Source organism: Myodes glareolus, chromosome 13 (assembly GCF_982192425.1).
Source record: "Myodes glareolus chromosome 13, mMyoGla1.1, whole genome shotgun sequence".
NCBI classification, from domain to species: Eukaryota; Metazoa; Chordata; class Mammalia; order Rodentia; family Cricetidae; genus Myodes; species Myodes glareolus.
This window is the reverse complement of record NC_142038.1, coordinates 31303373-31324715: the sequence shown is the minus strand read 5'-3', so window position 1 is coordinate 31324715 and position 21343 is coordinate 31303373. Positions and strand designations below refer to the sequence as shown.

The 21343-nt window shown below is 47.6% G+C and overlaps 1 protein-coding gene across 2 annotated transcripts in view; it reads right to left on the bottom strand.

Moving 5' to 3' along the window:
* The window catches only part of Marchf3 (membrane associated ring-CH-type finger 3), a 147218-nt gene that overhangs the window by 1032 nt on the left and 124843 nt on the right, over positions 1-21343 (bottom strand). For both annotated transcript variants that reach the window (XM_048418940.3, XM_048418939.3), the window contains one exon: positions 6642-6851. In XM_048418940.3, the coding sequence (XP_048274897.1) occupies positions 6642-6851 (210 nt within the window). The remainder of the gene's footprint in view (positions 1-6641; positions 6852-21343) is intronic.

The following is a 21343-nucleotide window of genomic DNA, read 5'->3' as shown; positions in this document are numbered from 1 at the left end:
AGCTACAGTACCAGGGTGGGGCAAGGACCCTGGGTAAGGGTCTCCAGTCAGCAACTGAGCCTGCCATGTCCTCTGTTGGGGCTGCCATGACTGCTTCCTTTTCTCCTCCACATTCTGGGAGAGACCAGGGGGTGAGCAGGAAAACACAGTTCCTTCTGAGTTGGGATCTGTTTCCGGTCTAGTGGTGCCCCGGTTCCCAAGCCTCAGTTCTGAAGAAGCCTGACCAGAGAGACAGCCCCAAGCCCTGTCCAGCTGTGGGCCCCAGGCAATGCAGCTGTCTCTTCTCCGTGTTGCACAGTTAGAGGGGCAGGGTGCTGGGAGTTCGCGTAAAAGACCCTATTCATATTCAGAAATAAAGGACGCCTTTTGTCCTGTGCTAGACCGGCGGCAAAACTGTCACCTGGCCTGACCATGGTGTGGAGTCGTGTGATCAACACCGTATTTTCTTGCCTCTCGCCATGGGCTCCCAGCATCTGGGGAGCAGAGCAGGTGTTGGCTCGCCAATTCTCACAGTGTTAGACGCTTTGGAAGTTGCTGGAATGAGCTGAGTGAAGAGCTGAGGAGATCCCATGCTTTCTGACCAAAACACTGCTTCAGGTTTCAGGACCTAAGTGTACCTTAAAGTGCTTGCTTTTTATCTAGATGCTTTAGAATGGGACGCTTGAACGGGCTTGTTTTACATTCATTTATTTGTCTTGTGGGAAAGGGGAAGTCTATTCGCTCCTCCCACCACAGAGATCCCAAGAGTTCAGAAAAGGTTGGCAGAAACTGATGGCCTGCTCAAAAAATTCAGATTGTACCCCCTCAATCCTGTTTTTAAAGAAGAGATAGGGCGTCACTTTGTAGCCCTGGTTGACCAGGAATTGGTTATGGAGTCCAGGCTGGCCTCGAATTCATAGGGATCTGCCTGCCTCTACTCCCAAATGCTGGCATAAAAGGCGTGTGCCACCAAGCCCAGTTGGAGACATACTTCTAAAATTGGGGGTGAGGACTGGGAGGTGGCTCAAACAGACAAGGAAGTTACCGCCCAAGCCTGAGAACCTCCGTGGTGGGAGGAGCGAACAGACTTCCCCTCCCCCACAAGACAAATAAATGAATGTAAAACAAAATAAAACAAAACACCAAACTGGGGAAGTTTCGGTTTGAGTGCTTCCAGATCCTTTGGTCTGTGCCGTTAGGAAGGTGCCCCGAGCTCAGAGTGACAGACAAGTCACTGTTGAACAGTCTTGGGTTGGGCGAGTTGTGAGACCCCAGGAAGGGTCCACGGAGTGGCCTGATCTGATGGTTTGAGCGTAGTTTCTCTGTAAATAAAGGAAAGTAGAAACTCTGACCCAAAAAGCTCCACATCAGAACCCTGAAATCCAAGGTCACCGTTGAACATCTTGAGGTGAGGAGCAGATGCCCACGCTGGGTACCAGGGAGGTTTAGTTATGAAAATATAAGCTCCCTGCTCTCACAGATGTACTGCTTCCAAAATGCCCTGACCATGCTGGAGTGCATCCATCTTTTTTGTTTGTTTGTGTGCTGAGACAGGGATTCTCTGTGTGACACCCCTGGCTGTCCTGTCCTGGAACTCACTCTGTAGACCAGGATGGCCTCGAACTCACAAAGATTCATTTTCCCCCCATTCCCTTGTATCTACTCTACAGTGTTGCTATTGGTGCTTCCCTAGAACTTGGAAGGCAGGTGGGAAAGCCTGCTGCTCAGAGTCAAGTGCAGGAAAGACGAGGAACACAAGCAAGTACTAATGAAGGGTCAGCAACCCGAGAAGTCCCGAACCCCAAACTGCCTACAGCAGTGGGATCTCCAGTCAGCAAGCACCAGCCAGCCACTGGAGTTAGCAACAGGAGGCGTGGCTGTGGGAACACGCAGGCAGTGGACAGGCACATGGGGCTGGAGTGCCCCTCCTCCACCTAGTGGCTGCCTAGCGTTGTGAGGTGGTCGTGCACAGGCTTTAGCTTCCTTGTTGATAGAATGTGAACCTGAGGTGCTCTTCAAGCGCCCAGTACAGTCTTGTATGTACATCAGTGTTCTTGACCTGGGATTTTTTTTTTATGCATTAGAAATATGAAGAAAGGGACGATGATAATTTTGAGAGGTATTGGAAACCCGCAGAGAGATCGAGCTGTTTCCTCTAAGCCAGCACGGTGTGGTAGTGGACCCGCTGCAGGCGGCAGCTGCTGGGAGCTTGTTGGAGCAGGAGAATCCTGGCCCCCACCCAGGCCTGTGGAATTGGAATCAGCATTAGGCCTAACAAGATTCCCGGGTGATCTGAAGGGACACTGGAGCCTGAGAGGTGCTGATCCTAGGGACAGCAGGGCAGAAGTCAAGGACTTAGCAGGTTCTGTGATCACACACACACAAAGCTCACTGGTGTAGACAAACAGATGAGACTATATTAATCCATTTAATTACTGCTAACTACCAAAGTCTGCAGGCAAATTCAATCAATGGGAACATCTTGAAGACGACATCTCGGGGAAAATAAAGGAAGTAGAGCACAAGGCAGTGGAGACCACAAGTCTGCAGTGGCCCTGGGGCTAACATTTGCTCCTTCTCCAGATGCTCCAAGACACCCCCTCCTCACAGTGCTTTATTATAGCGGGGGAGAAAGAAAGTTTAATTTAGAGAAATAAAGAGAAGTGGCAAGAACTGAAAAGAACTGGGGTGAGAAAGTGAAGAGCCTCATTCAGACTTTATCTCCCGGGTTTTCAGGATAGGGTAGAAGAAAGGGAATAGGACTTTTTTTTTTTTTAATTACTATTGCCTATGGGTTGATTTCCAAAGTTTATTCTCTTATTCACCCCAGGACACTAACCTCCTGGCTGGGGTCTGTTTACAGTGAGCTCTGACCACAGGAAGGTTGAAGGAAGGAGATGTTAGCAGCACACCTCCCTCTCAGGGACGCAGCTGAAGTGCTGAAGGCCTGTGGTGACATCCTGGCAGGCTTTGGGAAACCTAACAAAATCTTCTCTTGGGAAGTTCTGGGGTGACTAAAGCATAAGGATGGGATCAGGTTATGGGGTGCCGCCTTCCCCCAGTGGTCCCAGCTCGCTTGTCTGACTGTAGAACAGAAGAGATCTCTTATAAGGAATGGATTGACTGTAGAAAAAAATCCTGCTTAGGCCAATTATGCTGGCAAAAGCTTGATAAAATGTGGGTGCTTTGGCTCATGCCTGTAATCCTCGGACTCCAGAGGCTGAGGGATGAGGAGAGCCATGAGTCAAGACCAGCCCAGGTCAGACAACAAAAACCTTCAACAACAAAACACAACACAGTCATCTCCCCCCCCCCCCCCCCCCAAAAAAAAAAAAACGCTCAAAGAAAATGTGGTTGTGAGCCAGTCCCACAGTGAGCGTGGGCAGGCAGGATATAGAACTGGAGGCTTCTTCCACATCCAGAATTTAAATGATCAAGCCATGGGATGAAGGTCTAGCCAGGGATTTAGTCCTGCACCTACTGGGTTGGCCTTGCAGCATCAGTAATGTGAGAGATGCCCGGCACCATGGCACTGGCCTCTTCAGCCTGTATAAGGCCGACACCCAGTGTTCATGCTACGGTGGACCCAGTTCTCAGCTGTCTGCCTGCTCTCAGACTTAAATTCATGTACCTTCCCTTTAACCATGGGGAGTGGAGAGTCTGGAGGGCCTGGCCTCCTGCCTTCAAGGTGGTGGGTTTCTAGAACACAGCAGGTTGCCTGGGGCAGGCCTCTGAGGTCACATTATGACAGGGTCCTTGTGGCCATGAGTTATCAGAGGCTCTTGGAGGTTTATAGTGAGTGCTTGTTCCTTGTCACAGCACCTGTGAGAGGCTCTTCCAGGAAGGGCTCCTCTGAGGAGCCAGGCCTGGACTGATGCCGTGTTTGTTTATCTGAGACATTTTCACAGCGCAGTCTCCTTAAGCCTGACAGCTTGTTTACAATGGGCTGCTGCCGGAGGGCCTTTCCCAGTGCTGTCAGCGCCTGAATTACGGCTGTGCCAGCCGCTCAGGACGGCATTTATCTGGGAAGGAATTATTCTATATTCAGTAACCTATTGCTGAGCTGACTCCACAGCATGAGAGAGTAAGAGAGAGAGAGAGAGAGAGAGAGAGACAGAGAGAGAGAGAGAGAGAGAGAGAAAGTAAGTGTGTGTGAGGATGAGTGTGTGTGTGTGTGTGTGTGTGTGTGTGTGTGTGTGTATGAGGGTGAGTGTGTGTGTGTCTCACGCCAGTCAAGGCAGAGGAGAGTCATTCCTTCCCTCTTGCTACTCTGGATTTTCTGGAGGGCAGGGAGAAGGTAGAAGTTGAATGAGCCAGGAAGACACAGAAAGAAGACCCTGGCCTTGCCCTGTGGGGGGGTATTAGACTTAAGTCACCAGATCTTAGGGTACTAATCTTCATAAGAAAGAACCACAACCTAGGAGTTAGCAATTCTTTCCTTCATTTCTCTTCGGGCAAGAAGGATAAATATGGAAGGGTAAGTTTTTCAGCTGTGGATGCTGAAACTTGCTGGGGTTTAAACTTGGACTCCGGATTCTAAAGGCAGGGGCCACACAGTGCATTCTGCAATTCTTTACGCCATTCTAGAAAGCCTAGCTTAAGATACCTTCTCCACCCAGTTCTAACGACCCACCATCTCTCTCTGCTCTTCCCCATCGCTTCTCCTTTATCCGGCAGGTGCACAGTTTACAGAGCACCTTTGCAGGATCTCCTTTGGTTCCGGAGGCCCAGCATGGGCTTTCACCTTTCTTCAGTTTTTCATCATAGATATGGTTCTATGAGAAATCACAGACCCAGAAAAGCCTAAACATGGTATAAAGAATATCAAGCAAACAAAACTTCCCTGTGCTTAATTACTATTTTCCAAAGTGGTTGACTGTGTACTCTTGATTCAGTCGCATGATACCAGGGGAAGTGGGCCACCACAGGGATGACGAAGGCTCAGAGAAGTGACTTTACAAGGTGTGCAACTGACAGAGTGGGGTGCAGTCAGACTGCTCAACCTGTGTGTGTGTGTGTGTGTGTGTGCGTGCGCGCGTGTGCGTGCATATGTACGTACGCGCTCTGGATGTGCATGAGGCCAGAGCAAGGCGTGGGGTGTCTTAATCTATCCCAAGCATTATTGCCTTGACATAGGGTCTCTTGAACCTGAAGCTCCTCTGTTCAGCTAGGCTGATCGGCCAGCAAGCTTCTGTACTCTGTCTTTGCCTTCCTCCCTACAATACTGAGGCCACAGGCATGCAGAACCATGGCTACATTTTATATGGGTGTTGGGGATTTGAATTCAGGTTCACTGGATTTATGTACTCTTACCCACTAAGCCATCTCCCCAGCCCTGCTTAATTTCTTATTTCTAACAGTTCTCTCCTCACAATGAAAGCTTGGGATCAGTTTCCTTGTTTGATTTATAGCTAAGCAGGATACATTAAAAAAAAACCAAAAAAAAAAAAACCCCCCAAAAAACGTGGACCATTACAGGAGGAAAAAGTAGTTTGGGGAGAGGCTTCATTATGTGGAATTAAATTTCTGAACCAATCAGAAGTCTCCCTGAGCTCTTGGCAGCAGAATGCACCCAGTTTACTACTGTTCAAGTCATGTCCCTCTTCCAGAGGCTGAAATGTATCCCGTGACAGCCTGAACACTCCTCACTGTGGGAGGGGAGGGCTGGAGCCGGAAGAGCTCAAGATTAGTAATAGGGAAATGAACAGAGGGTCTGATTGGCAGCGGAAGGAAGAGGGAGGGAGGTGGGGGGACACTGTGCTCTGGGGTACGGGAAGGGCGCACTTTCACAGGAAATACTACTGAATAACAACGGGACGTGCTCAGATTACAGCTGAGCCCACACAGGAGACTCAGACCAGGAAGTGGGAGGCTGGCTGGCTGGCCTCTGGACGCGCATTCTCAAGGGCGGCGACCTCCCCTTCAGCCCTTCAGTTCTCACCGGATAGCACAAAGAGGGGGCAAAGGGGGTACTTTGTGGGTGCTTCCACCTGGTGCCCCAGCAATCAGCTTATTGCATGAAGTTAAATGAATGGAAAAGGGGATGCTTACAAATTCTTCCTCCTACACAGCAGGGACACTTGTGAGGAAAACGGCTTTTCTTCAGTGGCAGCAAAGTCTTCTCAACTAGATAAATTAGTGCTTTTATGGGTAGCGGAGTCAATATCCCAACACACGGAATAATCAGAGGGCAGCGCCACGTCCAGCAGAGACTCTAGACTGGGTTGGGATGCAGGGAGGAAATAGCCAGCAGGCAGGATTCATGACCTATGCGGGAGGCTGCAGAGCAGAGCAGCGATCATTCCTAACCTATCCTGGCAAAAGCCAGGAGCAGCCAGAGAAAGCAAGCGCCATGCCTTATACCAATTGGAATCCTAGTCCAGCAGAGAGGACTCAGGGGCACGTGTCTGACTGTTGAGGGCCGGGAGCCTGGGTTTTCCTCCTTTCTTGTGCTCTTCCTGCAGTGTGCTTGTACATACTTCTCATTCCTATTCTCAGCCCCCCCACCCCCCCACGCCACCACCAAACCACACGGGTGCACCATGCCAGCCATTGAAGGTCCGTCCTCCATCGGGCAGGTGAGAGGCGCTGCAGCCCCGAGGGGGGCTTGTGCGTGTCAGCTCTAGCCACCCGAACCCCAGCGGCGGGCGGGCCATACTCACTAGTGTCCAGAAGAGGTAAATGGTGAAGAGCGCCACAGTGAGGGCAATCAGTCCCACGGCCTCCAGCCGGCTACTAAAGTGCAGGTGGTCCACGGCGCCCCGCAGGCACAGCCAGCCCGAGATGGTGGCCAGGGGCGTTATGAACAAGAAGCACACCATGTCTCCAAACAGAGTCCGCTTCTCGTGCTGGGGGCCAGGGTTTCTGAGCCACTGCCGGGGAAAAGACAGGGAAGAGAAGTAAGGAGGAGGTTGGATGGCAGAGGACTGGGGACACAGGGCTCTCAAGTTGCCTTTGCTTCGGGGTCCAGGCAACTGCGCTTTGGACCCACCTAAGATGCTAAGGAAGCATTGAGGGCTTATTCTCACGCCTCTGTCCCTTGAATAATAATGACTACAACAGTTTGCAAGTCCTTGCTGAAAATGATAGCAATGATCCTGTGAGGGTAGAGGAAACGTTACTCTGCTGTGTTCTGTTGTGAGCCGTCCCCCAGATTTTCAAATGTGACGCCTTGGTGATATTAGGTACTGTGGAACTCTGGGAGGTGGCGCCTCAAAGGGAGGCAGCTACAGAGGTTATCAGGATCATGGCCTCAAAGGAGATCATGGGAGTGGGTCTCCTCAGGATGAGACCACTTGGCTCTGACACAAGCGCTCACCCTGATAGGCTGCCTCAATATGGCTGCCAACTTTGGCCTTGCGCCTTCAGAACCGCGACGGACTTGAATCCAACTTTGGTCTTTGGTACTAATTGTTTCCGAGATTTCCTTGCAGGGATGGAGAGCTGACTAACACAGAGGGCAACAGTCGAGGTCTGAGAGCTGAGCTCATGCAGCATTGGCTTTCCTGTCTTGACTGAGAATGTGTGCAGAGGAGGGTTAGCCCTGCAGGCCTGGGTTGCTGAAATCCTTCCTGTAAATCCCTAAGAAAAGTCTGTTTGCAGGACTGGCTTTGGATTGACTCTTAAGAAGTCTGTGTCCTTATAATAGCCTGGCTGATTTGCATGCCTGAGGCCTCAGGGCACAGGATCAGAGAGTTTATGCCAATAATGTGGTACATACTCCATGCCTATTTTTATTCTGAGGGTCTGTAATCCAAGTGGCGGAGGTCAGTTTCACAGGTATTCTACACCCGTGTGGCTGACCCAGTGATTCTAAGGCTCAGGTGAGTTCCCCTGATGGACAATGTTTTACAGATATTAGTACAAATTACCGCTAAAATCAAAGCATACTACAGGGGGTACAGTGGCTTCCCTCCATAATCCTAATATTCAGGAGGAAGGGGAAGAAGGATCATGAGTTCAAGGCTATCTTCAGCTACATAATGAGATTGTGTCTTTTTTTTTTTTAAGTACACCCATCATCCATATGACATCACTGGAAAAAGACATCTGGAAGCTGCGACTGTATCCTAGGTCCCTTGTCCTATTCCTTTAAATCTGTAACCCTGCCGAGTGGTGCTGGCGCAGCACTCGGGAGGCAGAGGCAGGCAGATTTCTGTGAGTTTGAGACCAGCCTGGTGTTCCAGGACAGGCTCCAAACGACAGAGAAACCCTGTCTCGTGAAACAAAAAACAAAACAAAACAAAAAACCTGTATCCTTTTGATGTAATGGACCATAATCTTGAATGTGACAGCTTTCCTAAGTCCTGCAAGTCCCTGAGTCACTGCATCTGAGGACAGTCTTGGGGGCCTTCAGCACACCGTGAACTCAGTCATGTCCCTCCGCTGGCTTTTTGGACCCCGAGTGTCTTCACTTAGGATCACCTCTCTCCTTGATAGTGTGGCTAGAGCGTGTGGGCAGGCCAGGGACGAGGATGTCTTGGTGAGGGACTAAGAAGAAAATACAAGCTGCTGTTGTCACACTCGGTAACTGCTGCAGACGGGAAGTGCTCCCCCCAGCGCAGTGGATGGAGGATAACCGTGCAATTCGGCATTTACATATTGGCGTCAGCATTTACCAGAAATGAAGCCCAATGGTTTCTCTAAGATTAGCATGCATGCACACCCTAAGAAAATGACATCTCTAGCGCTCTTGTCCCACGTAGTGAAGAGGCCAATGAGGCCTGAGAAGCCAGGTACTGTAGGACAGGTGATAGGGTAGGGTGGGCTAACCATTGCGGACTTGTCTCCCATGTGTCCCCCACCAACAAAAAAGTTCCTGTATTGTCTGTCTGTTGGCACATGCTCAGCACTGCCATTGATAGTACCAGACAGGAGTCCTGCAGGATGCTGAGGAGAGACCCCCAACTGGCCAGGACACAGACTATCAGCTGTGATGGGTTGACAAGGGAGAGTGGGATTGACTGGCGAAGGAAGGGAGGGTCATGCCTGAGGACAGAAACAAAACGCAGTTGCTGCACAGAGGGAAGGCAGAAGCCTCAGGAATAAAAAGAAGGGGCAGGAGGATGAGGCACGGAATGATGCCCGGGGGAGGGGTCCTTCCCTGTGTTTACCAGGATCCCGTGATCACTCCCTGGGAAACTGGGTGAGATGCTGAAAGCAGTCAACCTTAGCTCAAAAGCGGCCATGGATTCATATTAGGACACAGAAAACAGGGAGTCCGCTTGTTTGTGAATGTGAATCCCACATTATGAATATTTAACACAGACACCCAAAGGATCAAGTGCAGACATATTAACCCTGCCGTGTGTTGTCATGCCACCTCACACGTTCCAGAAGCTTCAAAGAGCTCTCATTAATTAACATTTTCCTGCCTAAATACCGGCACTACCTCTAAGAAGTAGAGAATAGAAATAGGTCATCATTATCCCAATTTTACAGACTCGGTGAGGTTAAATGATCGCACCTTGTGACACAGAGACCACAGCGAGGAGACGGCCCATCGGGCTCTCTCCATTCTCCCTGTCATCCAGATATGTTATTAGTAAAATGTTTGGAAATTTAAATCGTAAACATTACTCAGGCTCCTAAGACAATGAATAGTGCCCAAGGTTTAGCAGGGCAGTCCCTTTCGAGCTGGATTTTCCCAGACAGGAAGTCGGTACGCTCCGCTCTGCACCCACGCTTACAGGAACACAGTCCTTGGTAAACATGCTACTCATATGCTGAGATTGGCTCACTTCCTTGGCTAAATCTTCCCTTTCTTTTACCGGAGAACTCTGTACAGGTTTTTATTTATTTAGAAAGAGGGTCTATGTATTTCTGGTTGGCCCGGAACTTGCTATGTAGACCAGGCTGGCCTCCAGTTCACAGAGATCCACTAACCTCTGTATCCCAGCTGCGAGCTACTATGCCTGGCTGTCCTTCCCTTTCTTTCTTTCTTTCTTTCTTTCTTTCTTTCTTTCTTTCTTTCTTTCTTTCTTTTTTCCTTCCTTCCTTCCTTTTAAATTGTTTTTTCGAGACAGAGTTTCTCTGTACCTTTGGAGCCTGTCCTGGAACTAGCTCTTGTAGTCCAGGCTGGCCTTGAACTCACAGAGATCCAAATGCTTCTGCCTCTTGAGAGTTGGGATTAAAGGTGTGTGCCACCACCACCCGGCAACCTGGCCATTTTTTATTAACATTAATTTATCACTTTACTTATCTATATGGCTTCTGACAATGCCCTGTGCAATGGATGGTCTGGATATGGAAGGAAATAATTGTGAATCAGTATTTACTTGACAAACATATGTTAGATTTCCATTTACTTATTTATCTAATCTGTCTTTGTGTGTGGGAGTACATGTGTGTGCATGCTGTGGTGCCTGTGTAGAGGTCCAGAGGACAGACGTGGGTGTCGGTCTCTTAGTTTACACTGGTGGCCACGTCAGGCTAGCGAGTGCAGGAGCTACTGGGGTTTTCCTGTCTCTTGACTCTCATCTTCTTGGAGTATGTCGGGGTGGGGGTGGGGTGGTGGGAAGGACATTACAGATATACTGTATCTGGTTTTATAAGGACCCAGGGATCCAAACTCATGGTCCTTACCGGTACACAAGGCAAGAGCTTTACCCACAGGACCATCTCCCTAGTCCCATGTTTATCTGGTGAAGCAAGCACACCGCGCTGAGGGTGCAGCTCAGGGGCAGAGCGAAGGCGAGTGTGCACAAGGATTCTCACTACCCCCTTTCTTCCACAAAAGAGGAAACAAGCATGTGACAGACACAGTCCCCCGTGTCCTATGTTCTAACTGTTCCCGAGTCTAACCCACTTTGTACGTCTCCGATTGTACTTGATCAGTACTCTTTTGGGGAAGACTTGCTTACTTTGTTGATTCTGTTTTGATGAAGTGTTCTTAGTACTGTAATGCAAAGTATGTGCTTTCTTTGAACCCCATGGGTCACTCGCCTCTCTGATCAAGAAGAGAGACAGGAATCTGCTGCTGAGAAAGACCAACACAGGGGTATTCATTTAAGTAGAGTTTGTAACAGAATATTCGATTCATTTAAATTTATAACAATATGAAATTATCTAAATATAGGGTTTATTTAAAATTGTAATGTCAGCCAGGTGGTGGCAGTGCATGCCTTTAATCCAGCACTCAGGAGGCAGAGGCAAGTGGATCTCTGTGAGTTCAAGGCCAGCCTGGTCTACAAGAGTAGTTCCAGGACAGGCTCCAAAGCTACAGAGAAACCCTGTCTCAAAAAAAAATTGTAATGTCAGGTGATTATGCACATTTTTTTGTTTATAAACATGGTACACTGCTGAGTAGGAAACCTTCTTCTGGACAGCACGTATACTCTGGTCCTCTGAATGGAGATATAACTACATGGACATGGAAACTTACATTTACTTCAATATGACATACTGCATGGGTAAGACAGGGAAGGCTCAGCAAAATAGTAGCTATACCCGGCATGGATTAGTTTTAAAGTTTTATGAAGTACACTTTGTTTTCCTGAAACGAACATGGACCATATAGGCTGTACCTATACATATACACAAACACTCACATATGCAGAGAGATTGGGGAAGAGAAAGGAAGGAAAGCAGAGGAGAGGGAAAGAGAGAGAGGGAGAGGCAGAGATACAGAGAGAAGCAGAGATGGGGGAGAGAGAGGGAGAGATTAGAGCGTAGCAGACAGTGGGGTAGACAGATGTTTAGCTAGTGAACAGCTCCAAAGCACGAACACACTGTACGGAGTCACGGCTGGGGTGGGCTCAGGGCTAGGGGCTGGTGTTTACTGTGTATCACCTCATGGAGTCCTGACAACACAGCTGTGAGATACAGCCTGCAGTGCTCCCCACTTCATAGACCCAGATACGGGGGAGCAGGGGCTTCATAACCTAGCTTAGGACAGCTAGTGAGTGCTAGAGGTGGGATTCAAACCGGCTTCCGCTTTTTGCTCCTTGATTTCCATATTAACATTTTCATTTTATACCAAATGGTAACTCTGTGTGAGTACGTGTGCATGCTAGGTTTTTTCAACTTAGGTGAGACACAGTAAGTCATGCTAATTTTATGGTGTGCGAGGCAGGGGGTGGAGGATGTAAATCAAGTTGATGAATGGTTGTCTGCCCAGAATGTTATCATGGAAATTTTACACAATTTCCTGGGCTACTGTGTTAATTCTTTTATCTAACCAGAACGGGTCCAATTCCTGGGCATTAATCTTGTAATATTATCATGCACATTGGCCTAATTCATAACAGGCAAAGGGTTGATTTCAATTACTGTGCCTTTGCTTTTTTTTTTTTTTGTTTTGAGACAGGGTTTCTTGTTTCTCTGTAGCCTGTCCTGGAACGCCATCTGTAGGACAAGCTGGCCTTGAACTCACAGAGATCCGCCTGTCTCTGCCTCTTGAGTGCTAGGCTTAAAGGTGTGTGCCACCATCGCCCGGCTGCTTTTCTGGTTCTTGCATGGCTTTTGCTTCTCTGTCAGTAACACTTCCTGTATACACCTGAGCATTTGAGGTGCAAATTCTGCAGTGGTGCCTCATCGCCTAAGCCTGCAGTAAATGGCAAGGAAGGTATAAACAGCCTTGTTTTTCCTGCTGGACTGCATCTACACTAGCAGTACCTAGGGTACTTAATCCTGAACCAATGATAGCAGCTTGTTTTCTAAGCCTTACTATATAACGCCAGCATTATCATCTATGTGACATGTAGTAATCCATACAACAGTGTTCGGAGCGGGCTCTGGGCTTCTGTCTCGGGTAGTATAGCACTAATGAGTGTGCTCGTAACAGTTCTACCGCATCCGCATCCTTAGCAAGCAAGAGGTGAGAGAGAAGGCTCAAGCTGAATAGTTCTTATCAGTGCAAAGGGTATCTACTCATGGCTCCTGCCCCAGTGTGAGGCAGCGCCATGCCACCATGGATAGCTTCTGCAGCTAGAAGCCAGTGCTGAGCAGTTGAATCTTCCTCCTCAGTCCATACTTGGTGTTTAGCTGCATTTTAAAGACTGAGGTCAGTGTGGAGGTTGTGGGGGGGATACTAATCCGTTTGGCATCTTTCACCTGGCAGGCCTATCCCAGTGGCTGCCAGGGGCATTCTTTCTGCCCTGTTTTCTCAGGTACCATATAAAAATGGGGCATCCAGGTATGACTCATGTCTATAATCTAGCATTTGGGAGGCAGACAGCAGTCAGCTGGGGCTCCTGAGGGAGATCCTGTCTCAAAAAGCCCAAACAAACAAACAAATGAACAAACCAACCAACCCACGAAGCAGACAAAAACTTGGCTATTGGGATACCCAGCAGTGAGCGGAGCTGCCTACTTTTCTATGGAAATCCCATTTTAATCACTAGCTGGTTCCTGAATCATGATGCTGATCTATTCTTAGAAATATGTTCAACCCGCAAACAAACCGAGGAGAAAGCCAACGGTAATTAGCGGAGTAGGACTGGAGATAGTCTAGAGTGGGCGCGATCTTCTCCTGCCTGTGACACAGTCTCCCTCACTGGCCGGGCTGAACCTGTAAGGTGGTCAGCTATGGGTTCAACCGAATTACAGTGTGACTACGTTACGTCTCGAACTGAAGGGTAGGTGTGAGGAGATAGTACCTCAGCCCTGAGGACTGCAAGTGAGTCAGCTCAAGTCCCCAAGCTCAGAAGGTCACCTGGTAGGTGCGGGCACTTGAACCGCAGCCCATTTAGGTGGGTGATAGTTCCCATCATTTGTGACATCCCCACACATCTCCTTAATTGAAGCCACCATGAAAAGGGAAGAAACTGGGAGAAGGACATCATCACAAGGCCCTGGAGCTGGGACTGAAGCAGAGAGGGTGAAGTTGCAGAGTGTACTCACTTGGGGATGTTGTCTGAATGTGTCTTGTTAACCTGGCCCTTGGCAAAATTATTAACCCAGCACTTGAGTTCTTGGATAGTTTTTTAAACCTTATTTACATTTCATGTACATTGGTGTTTCCCTGTGTGCATGTCTGTGTGAGTGTGTGAGATCCCCTGGAACTGGAGTCACAGTTGTGAACTGCCATGGGGGTGCCAGGAATAAACCCCGGTCCTGTGGGAGAACAGCCTGTGTTCTTATTGGGATAGTTCTTACTTCAGGAGTGCGTACATTCTAGGCTGAACTGTCCCAGTTTGTCCCTCAAGCCGCAGCACGGGGTAGGGGCAGTGTGATGAAAAGGAAGTATCAGGTCCACTGTATGTTTAAAAACTGAAGATAAAGTCTGAAAACCAAGCTTTTTCATTTGCCTGCAATAAAGAGAGCGTGACCAAACGCTCCTCCCAGTGTTTGAATCTCTACACCCCAGAGGCTGACCGTGTGTCTCCTGGTCAGCTGGAATGGCGCAGCAGCAGAAAGCCCGACTCTAGGGAAGCAGAGGAGATGCTCCCGGCAGTTGCCAATGCAGCCAGGCTGGAAGCGGTACAGGCCACAGCAGAGCTTATCAGAGATTGCTCAAGACTTGGCCTCCTTCCAAAGCTCTCGCCGTACACTTCCAACAGCCCACTCAACATCGCCGCTGGGATGACTAACAGACCACCCGAATGTCATCTGTCTGACAGAACCAGCCCGAGCCTTTATTTCCAAATCTTCTCTTTATCAGTAAATGACAGCACTGTTCTAAGTGAGGCTCCTCCTCACTTAGGAGCCGTTTCCTTTCTGTTCCTTACCGGACTCTTGGAGCTCTTCCGGAAGTCTTGCCAGCCCCACCTTAAACGGACAGCTATGGTCTGTGCATTTCAATCCACCCCCACGGCTGCCACGTCAGTCTGGGTCCCTATCATGCCCTGCCTGGAGACAGTAGCCCCTGGCTCCCTCCCTGGCCAGTCAAAAACAGCAGTCATTGTCATCTAGAATTGCAGAACAGAGCGTGCACTGTTGATTTACAACTCCCCGGCAGTTAGGATAAAATCCAACTTGCTGGGAAATATGGGGCCAGACTGTATCCTACCCTGCTGTTCTGACTATGTCTCCCACTAACTCCCCTTCATTTTACCGTTTGCCTGTATCTGCTTCCATACAGAATGGGGTTCACTCATGTTCTTGAATGGTTGACTCCTTATCATTTACATCTTAGTTCAAATACTAAGCTAAGACGTAATTCATTTTCTCATTGAAAATGCTTCTTACAGGGCTGGGGAGATGGCTCAGTAGATCAAGTGCTTGCTATGCAAGCGTGTGGATCTGAGTTTGAATCCCCAGTGTCCATGCAAAAGGTGGGCCTGACGGGTGTTCTTGTCACCCTAAAGCTTGGTGGGGAAGGGAAGGGACACAAGGCAGAGACAGGAGGATCCCAGGGTCTTAATTTAGGCTTGTCTAGCAAATCAGTGAGCTTCAGGTTCAGTGAAGAGACTCTGTCTGAATAAACAAGGCAGACAGCAATAGACGAAGGCACCTGGTGCCCCCATGCTGTTAACATGCACACACACATGTATAAACATAAATACCACATACATACATCTGTGAACATCTAACGTATTTTCTACAGGGTGCAGAATGACTGTCTGAAGGGCAATCACTCCTTCGATACTTATCCATTTGTTGCTACTCATTGCAATAAAACCTCGAAGACATTCATATTGTTACATAACATAACATTGTTACACACACACACACACACACACACACACACACAATTTCAGAGATGACCGCTTTGTGTTGGATGACCAACAGGGAGATCATCTCTGGAAGAGGCTAATTCTCCTCTTAATGTATTTCCAGTATTTATTCTAGCAATACCCTAGTGTTCCTTTTTTTTTTAAATCAAAAATAGATTTTTCCATCCAATATTTTCTGATTCAAGTTTTACATCCTCCAGCTCCTCCCAGATCCTTGCCACCTCCCACTCACAAAAATCTACACCCTTTCTTTGTTTTCAGCAGAAAACAAACAGGCATCTAAAATAAAAATAAATAAGACAAAATAAAAACAAACTAGAATAGAAAGAAAAAAATCCAGAAAAAAAAAGAATCACAAGAAACACACAGATGTAGACACACGGCATGGAAATCCCATAAAAACACAGAACCAGAAACCATGAAATATAAGCCAAAAACCTAGAAGCAATATGAAACCCAAAGTCATATGAAACAAAAAACCTCATCTGTTTTGTTTTAAAAATACTAATTTTTGGGCTGGGCCTGGAGGCACATGCTTTTAATCCCAGTACTCGAGAGGCAGAGGCAGATGGATCTCTGAATTTGAAACCAGCCTGATCTACAGAGTGAGTTCTGGGACCGCCAGGGCGACACAGAGAAGCAATGTTGTGAACAAACAAACAAAAACAATGAAACAAAACAAAATTGCTCATTTTTAGTTTGTGTGTGTGAGTTTTTGTTTGCATATATGTATACACATCATGTGTGTACCTGGTGCCCAAAGAGCCAGAGGGTGGATCCCCTGGAACTGGAATAATGGATGGTTGTGGGCCACCATGTGGGTGCTGGGAACTGAACCCTGGGTCCTCTGCAAGAGCAGGATATGTTCTGAACCACTGCGCCATGTCTCTGGCCCCAGGGACCTTGTTCTTATTTATTCACACAAGGCTTGAGCTGGGACATGTTAGACACTTAATGAACATGAACCAGCAAATAAGCTGTGGGCATCCTGACCGGGGATGATCCTTTAGCACTAATTAGACTGATTAAATCGACTATATTTTGCTTTGTGCAAACACCAAGTCATCAAGTTCATTGCTTTTAGTCTTCTAGACTAAAGACAACCATCTACGGAAAATCTCACTTGATTTCTGAGACAAATAGCTACTTGTTGTTGTTGTAAGATGAAAAACACTTAGTTTCTATTCAAGCTTTTGTCTAAAATGAAAATGACCACAGGTCATGAAATAGCATGAGAAACCCAGCAAAATTATTCAAGGTCCTTTGTATTCATTTGATTATCTCTCTCTCTCTCTGTCTCTCTCTGTCTCTGTCTCTGTCTCTCTCTCAGAAACTGCCTTGAAATAATTGAGAAGTCCACAATACCAAGTACCCATTTAAAAATGAAGCAACTCTAGTTTAACCAGAAATAATGCGTCGAGCGTTTCTCCCATGCCCATAGGTTTCCTGAATGTAATAATGCTGGCTAGTGTCATTACTCCTATTCTGGACCTACTGTTGGGGCTCAGGAGGTCAAGTTGCCTACTCAAGGTCAGATGGATGAGGAGCCAGCACTTGAGGCCTCCAGCCTCCATGGTCTTAGCACTTCTTTCCCTTTGCATTGCTCTATCTGAAATCTTAATCCTCAGCTTTTATTCTTTCCCACGTGGATAGCATTGAGGAGGCACTAGACAGGGATAAAACGCAAGCTGGGCAGAGGGGGTGGGACACAGTCTATTTGTTCCAGGTAGGTTTCTCCGACACTGTGTCCTTTATCAAGTTCTTTCACCTCTGAGGGAGTAAAGGTGGGAGTCTTCCTGAGTAGGGATAGAAGGTGCAGCTCCTTCATGGGGAGATGAAGGGCCTCCCCGCCTTGTCACAGAGATGACAAGAACTTGCAGGTTTCCACCTGATGTGAAAACAGCAGACTCCACTGAAGAGCACACACATTGTGCTTCAGGCTCCCCTCTACGAGCTCTGGGCTTGTGTGTGGTAGCTTACTCTATACCTCTCCACGTGTGGAAGAAGCCATTCAAATCTCACAGGGCAGACGATGAAACAACAAACTCCCCATCCACCACCCCAGCGAACCCATGTGTCTCTCCGATGGGGCACACCAGCATGCTGCAGCACCAGGGTAAACGGCCCTAGTACCACCTTCCATTTCCTCCTCTCCTCCCAGCCCATATCCAGTCTATCGGCTATTCCTATCACCTGGATGAGTTCATGTTTCTTTAGTGCTATTACTTCCTCCCGGACCCAGGATGGACTCTTTGCTAATGCAGCCTGGCCTCAAACCTCAGGATTGGTTGGCCTTAGCCTCCTGAGTGCTGAGATTGATGGCAGGGGCCCCTACACCTGGTTTTTAATGCCATTTGTTACATTTTCCAAGTTCCCTTTTTGTTGTAGATATGATCACATTGTGTGAAGATGTGTTTGTCCTTCCTAAGGCACCTTCTGATTGGTTTCATAAAGAGCTGAATGGCCAATAGCTAGGCAGGAGAGGGTAGGCAGAACTTCCAGGGAGAGAGAGGAACTTGGGGGAAGAACCTGAGAAGCGGAATTGATCAGCCAGATGCAGAGGAAGTTGGATGTACTGTACCTGAGGCTAGGTAATGAGTCACATGGCAGAATGTGATTAATATAAACGGGTTAAGTGTTAAGAGTAGCTGGGAACAAACCTCAGCTAAGGCCAAGCTTTCACACTTAATAAGAAGCCTCTGTGTCATGATTCAGGAACTGGCAGTTCAAAGAAAGACCCGTCACACCTTTTCCTGTTCTTTTCTGAGCCATGTAGCATCTCCTTTCATACTCTTCCATTCCTGTTATCCTAGAGGCCTGCTTCCATAAAGAGGGAGACTGTACCACTTTTCAGGCTTAAAACGCCACATTCTCTAAAGATTCTTGCATGATCTTGGTATTTATACACACAGACCCAAGGGGTCAATGGTAGGTTCACAGGTTCCATGGTTTTGGATGGGGGAAAATCTCATCTTTAATTTTACAAATTCTAACTACTGTTGAGTTATGCAGAAAATCTCAGTGCCATTAGCAGTACTTGTCACCCCCAAAGCCGTAGATATTTCATATCACATCACAACTGTCACAGGTAGTCTGAAATATTGCTATTTCAAAGATAATTACTTGACCTGCCACAAAATGTATTAATGAAGAAAAATTTGTCTTTCATTGCATCACTGCCTTTTAAATATTTTGATAATATTTCAATGTAACGTATTTCCTTCCCATTCTGAGGTAATTATTCTTAAACAGTTAAAACTACAAGGCTCCGGCAGACAGCCAAAGGGCCCATGAGGAAGTGTAAGCATCTCCAGTCTTGCTCTGCGTATTTCTCCCTTTCTGCCTTGGAGCCTTTGGAGTGGCCGTTCCTCTCTGCTGGGCACTCCTCTATCCCCGCATCTTTCTCACGGCCGGGCTTTCAGCTCCTTCTTCACAGGACTTCCCAGATCTCCACACACACCTCCACTCCACCCATTCTGGACCACGAGCACTTTTCAATTCCTTTACTACATTCCTCACTTTCAGAATTGATCTTGCTTGTGTGCCCTTCTCATCCTGAACCTTCTGTCCTGGCACATAAGCCCTCTCATGACACTGGGAACACCCGGCCTGTCCTCAGCTCAATTCCTAGTCCCGAGAATCCTTAACTTATTCTTGATAAATATTAGCTGAAGAAATAAACAAACCTTGCAAACCAGAGAATTTCTCTGGGTAGAATTCAGATGAACAGAACACACACACACACACACACACACACTAGCATAGACTCGTTCCATAAAACATAGTAAAGTAGGCTTGTCTAGCTACACGCGCAGAATACAAAAAGACACAGATATTTAGGAGGATCTGGCTGAGCTTGCTGACATTGGATACGCCCCAGCACAAAGAGGCTCTCTGTGCTCCTCTTGCGGCAATGAGCAGTGCTGGTGCCTCCTAATGCTGGTGATAACTGTGTGCTCCAGTTTCAAGGGAGTCCCTACTGCAAGAGGGTTTTGGGCTGTGTTCTACATCTCCATCTACACCATGCGCGCTGCTCATGCGCTCACGTGTTCAGACATGCTCCTCGTTAGCACCTCACACAGAGACTGAAGAGTCTCTCACTTGCTGCCTGACCACCCATTCTTTTTTCATTGATATTTATTGAGCTCTACATTTTTCTCTGCTCCCCTCCCTGCCTCTCCCCTCCTGGCTTCAACCCTTCCCCAAGGTCCCCTTGCTCCCAATTTACTCAGGAGATCTTGTCTTTTTCTACTTTCTACTTCCCATGTAGATTAGATCTATGTAAGTCTCTCTTAGTGTCCGCATTGTTGTCTAAGTTCTCTGGGATTGTGGTTTGTAGGTTGGCTTTCTTTGCTTTATGTTTAAAAACCACCTATGAGTGAGTCCATGTGATAATTGCCTTTATGGGTCTGGGTTACCTCACTCAGACCACCTATTCTTACTGCGTCCTAAGACTTTCTGAGTATCTCCCATGGGGTTGGCTGTGCAGATTAAGATAGCAGGTGAAGATGTAGCACTCTGTCAGAAAGTGGGGGCAGTGCTGTTTATTTTGGTGACATTTCTTTTATTTGGTGTTTATTTTGGTGTCCAGTGCCTATAGACTGCTTTGTTAAACAGAGGTACCTTCAGGGAAGACAGTCTTTTTTAAGACTATTGTTGGTGTGTGTGTGTGTGTGTGTGTGTGTGTGTGTGTGTGTGTGTGCACATGCATGCATATATATATATGAGTGCCTGCAGAGGCCAGAACTGGTATGAGATGTCCTGGACCTAGAGTTATAGGTTGCTGTGAACCATCCTACACAGGTACTGGGAACTGAACTCAGGACCTCTATTAGGAAAAGCAAGTGATTTTAACCATTGAGCCATCTTTCAGCTCCTAGAGATTCTCTTAAGGGATAAGGGTGAGAGCTCCCGTGTAGGGGTGAGTGACTGATGTATGTAGGGAGCATCGAGGACTCTGACTGACTGAGTAGCTGCTGTCTGGGGAAGCGTCTCCTCGTCTGGGAGGCAGACACATTTCAAGCTTCGGTACTTCTGAGACATATACCCAGAGGTGTCCCTATGACAAAGCCAAGACAACTGTAGAGGAAACCAAATTAGTAACTAGCCGAGGCCCTGTGTGTGCCCAACTGAAGAGTGGACTCTCCACCAAAGACAGCAAGTACGTGATATCACTGTATGGTGACACACATGACACACAGTGGGGCTTCCTTGGGTGAGGGAACGCTGCTGGGAAGGGTAGAACATAAGCACTTGCCAGATTCTCAGATCCGCCAGAAACAAGGGAAAGGATAAGAAGCAGGGTCTGAGAGTATTTCCCCACATTTTCTTAAGACACTCCCTGGTCCAGTATGATTCTATGGAGTTTGCTGAGTTGGAGATGGGCAGTAGGGTTTGGTTGCCTTAGAACTGGTTTTCTCCTTAAGCCTGAGCATCACACATCCCCTAAAAAATTAAAAGCTCAAAGAAAGGCATAAATGTGAGGTTTTTTAAAAAAATGAACTCTGTAGGACATAGGACCACAGAATAAGAAAGCAAGTAAATTAGATAAACGAATTTAAGGAAACCGCTCATTGACCAAGGATGGCAAGGACTCAGATAATATATTTAAAAAAATCAATGTACAAATGAATTCGACAAAATGAGAAGGAATATGAGCAAGGTCTCATCATCTTACCATAGTAGGGAGAGAGCCAAACTTCAAGAGGGCAGACTACTGCCACCCCGGCCCCAGTTTTCCCCCTGCT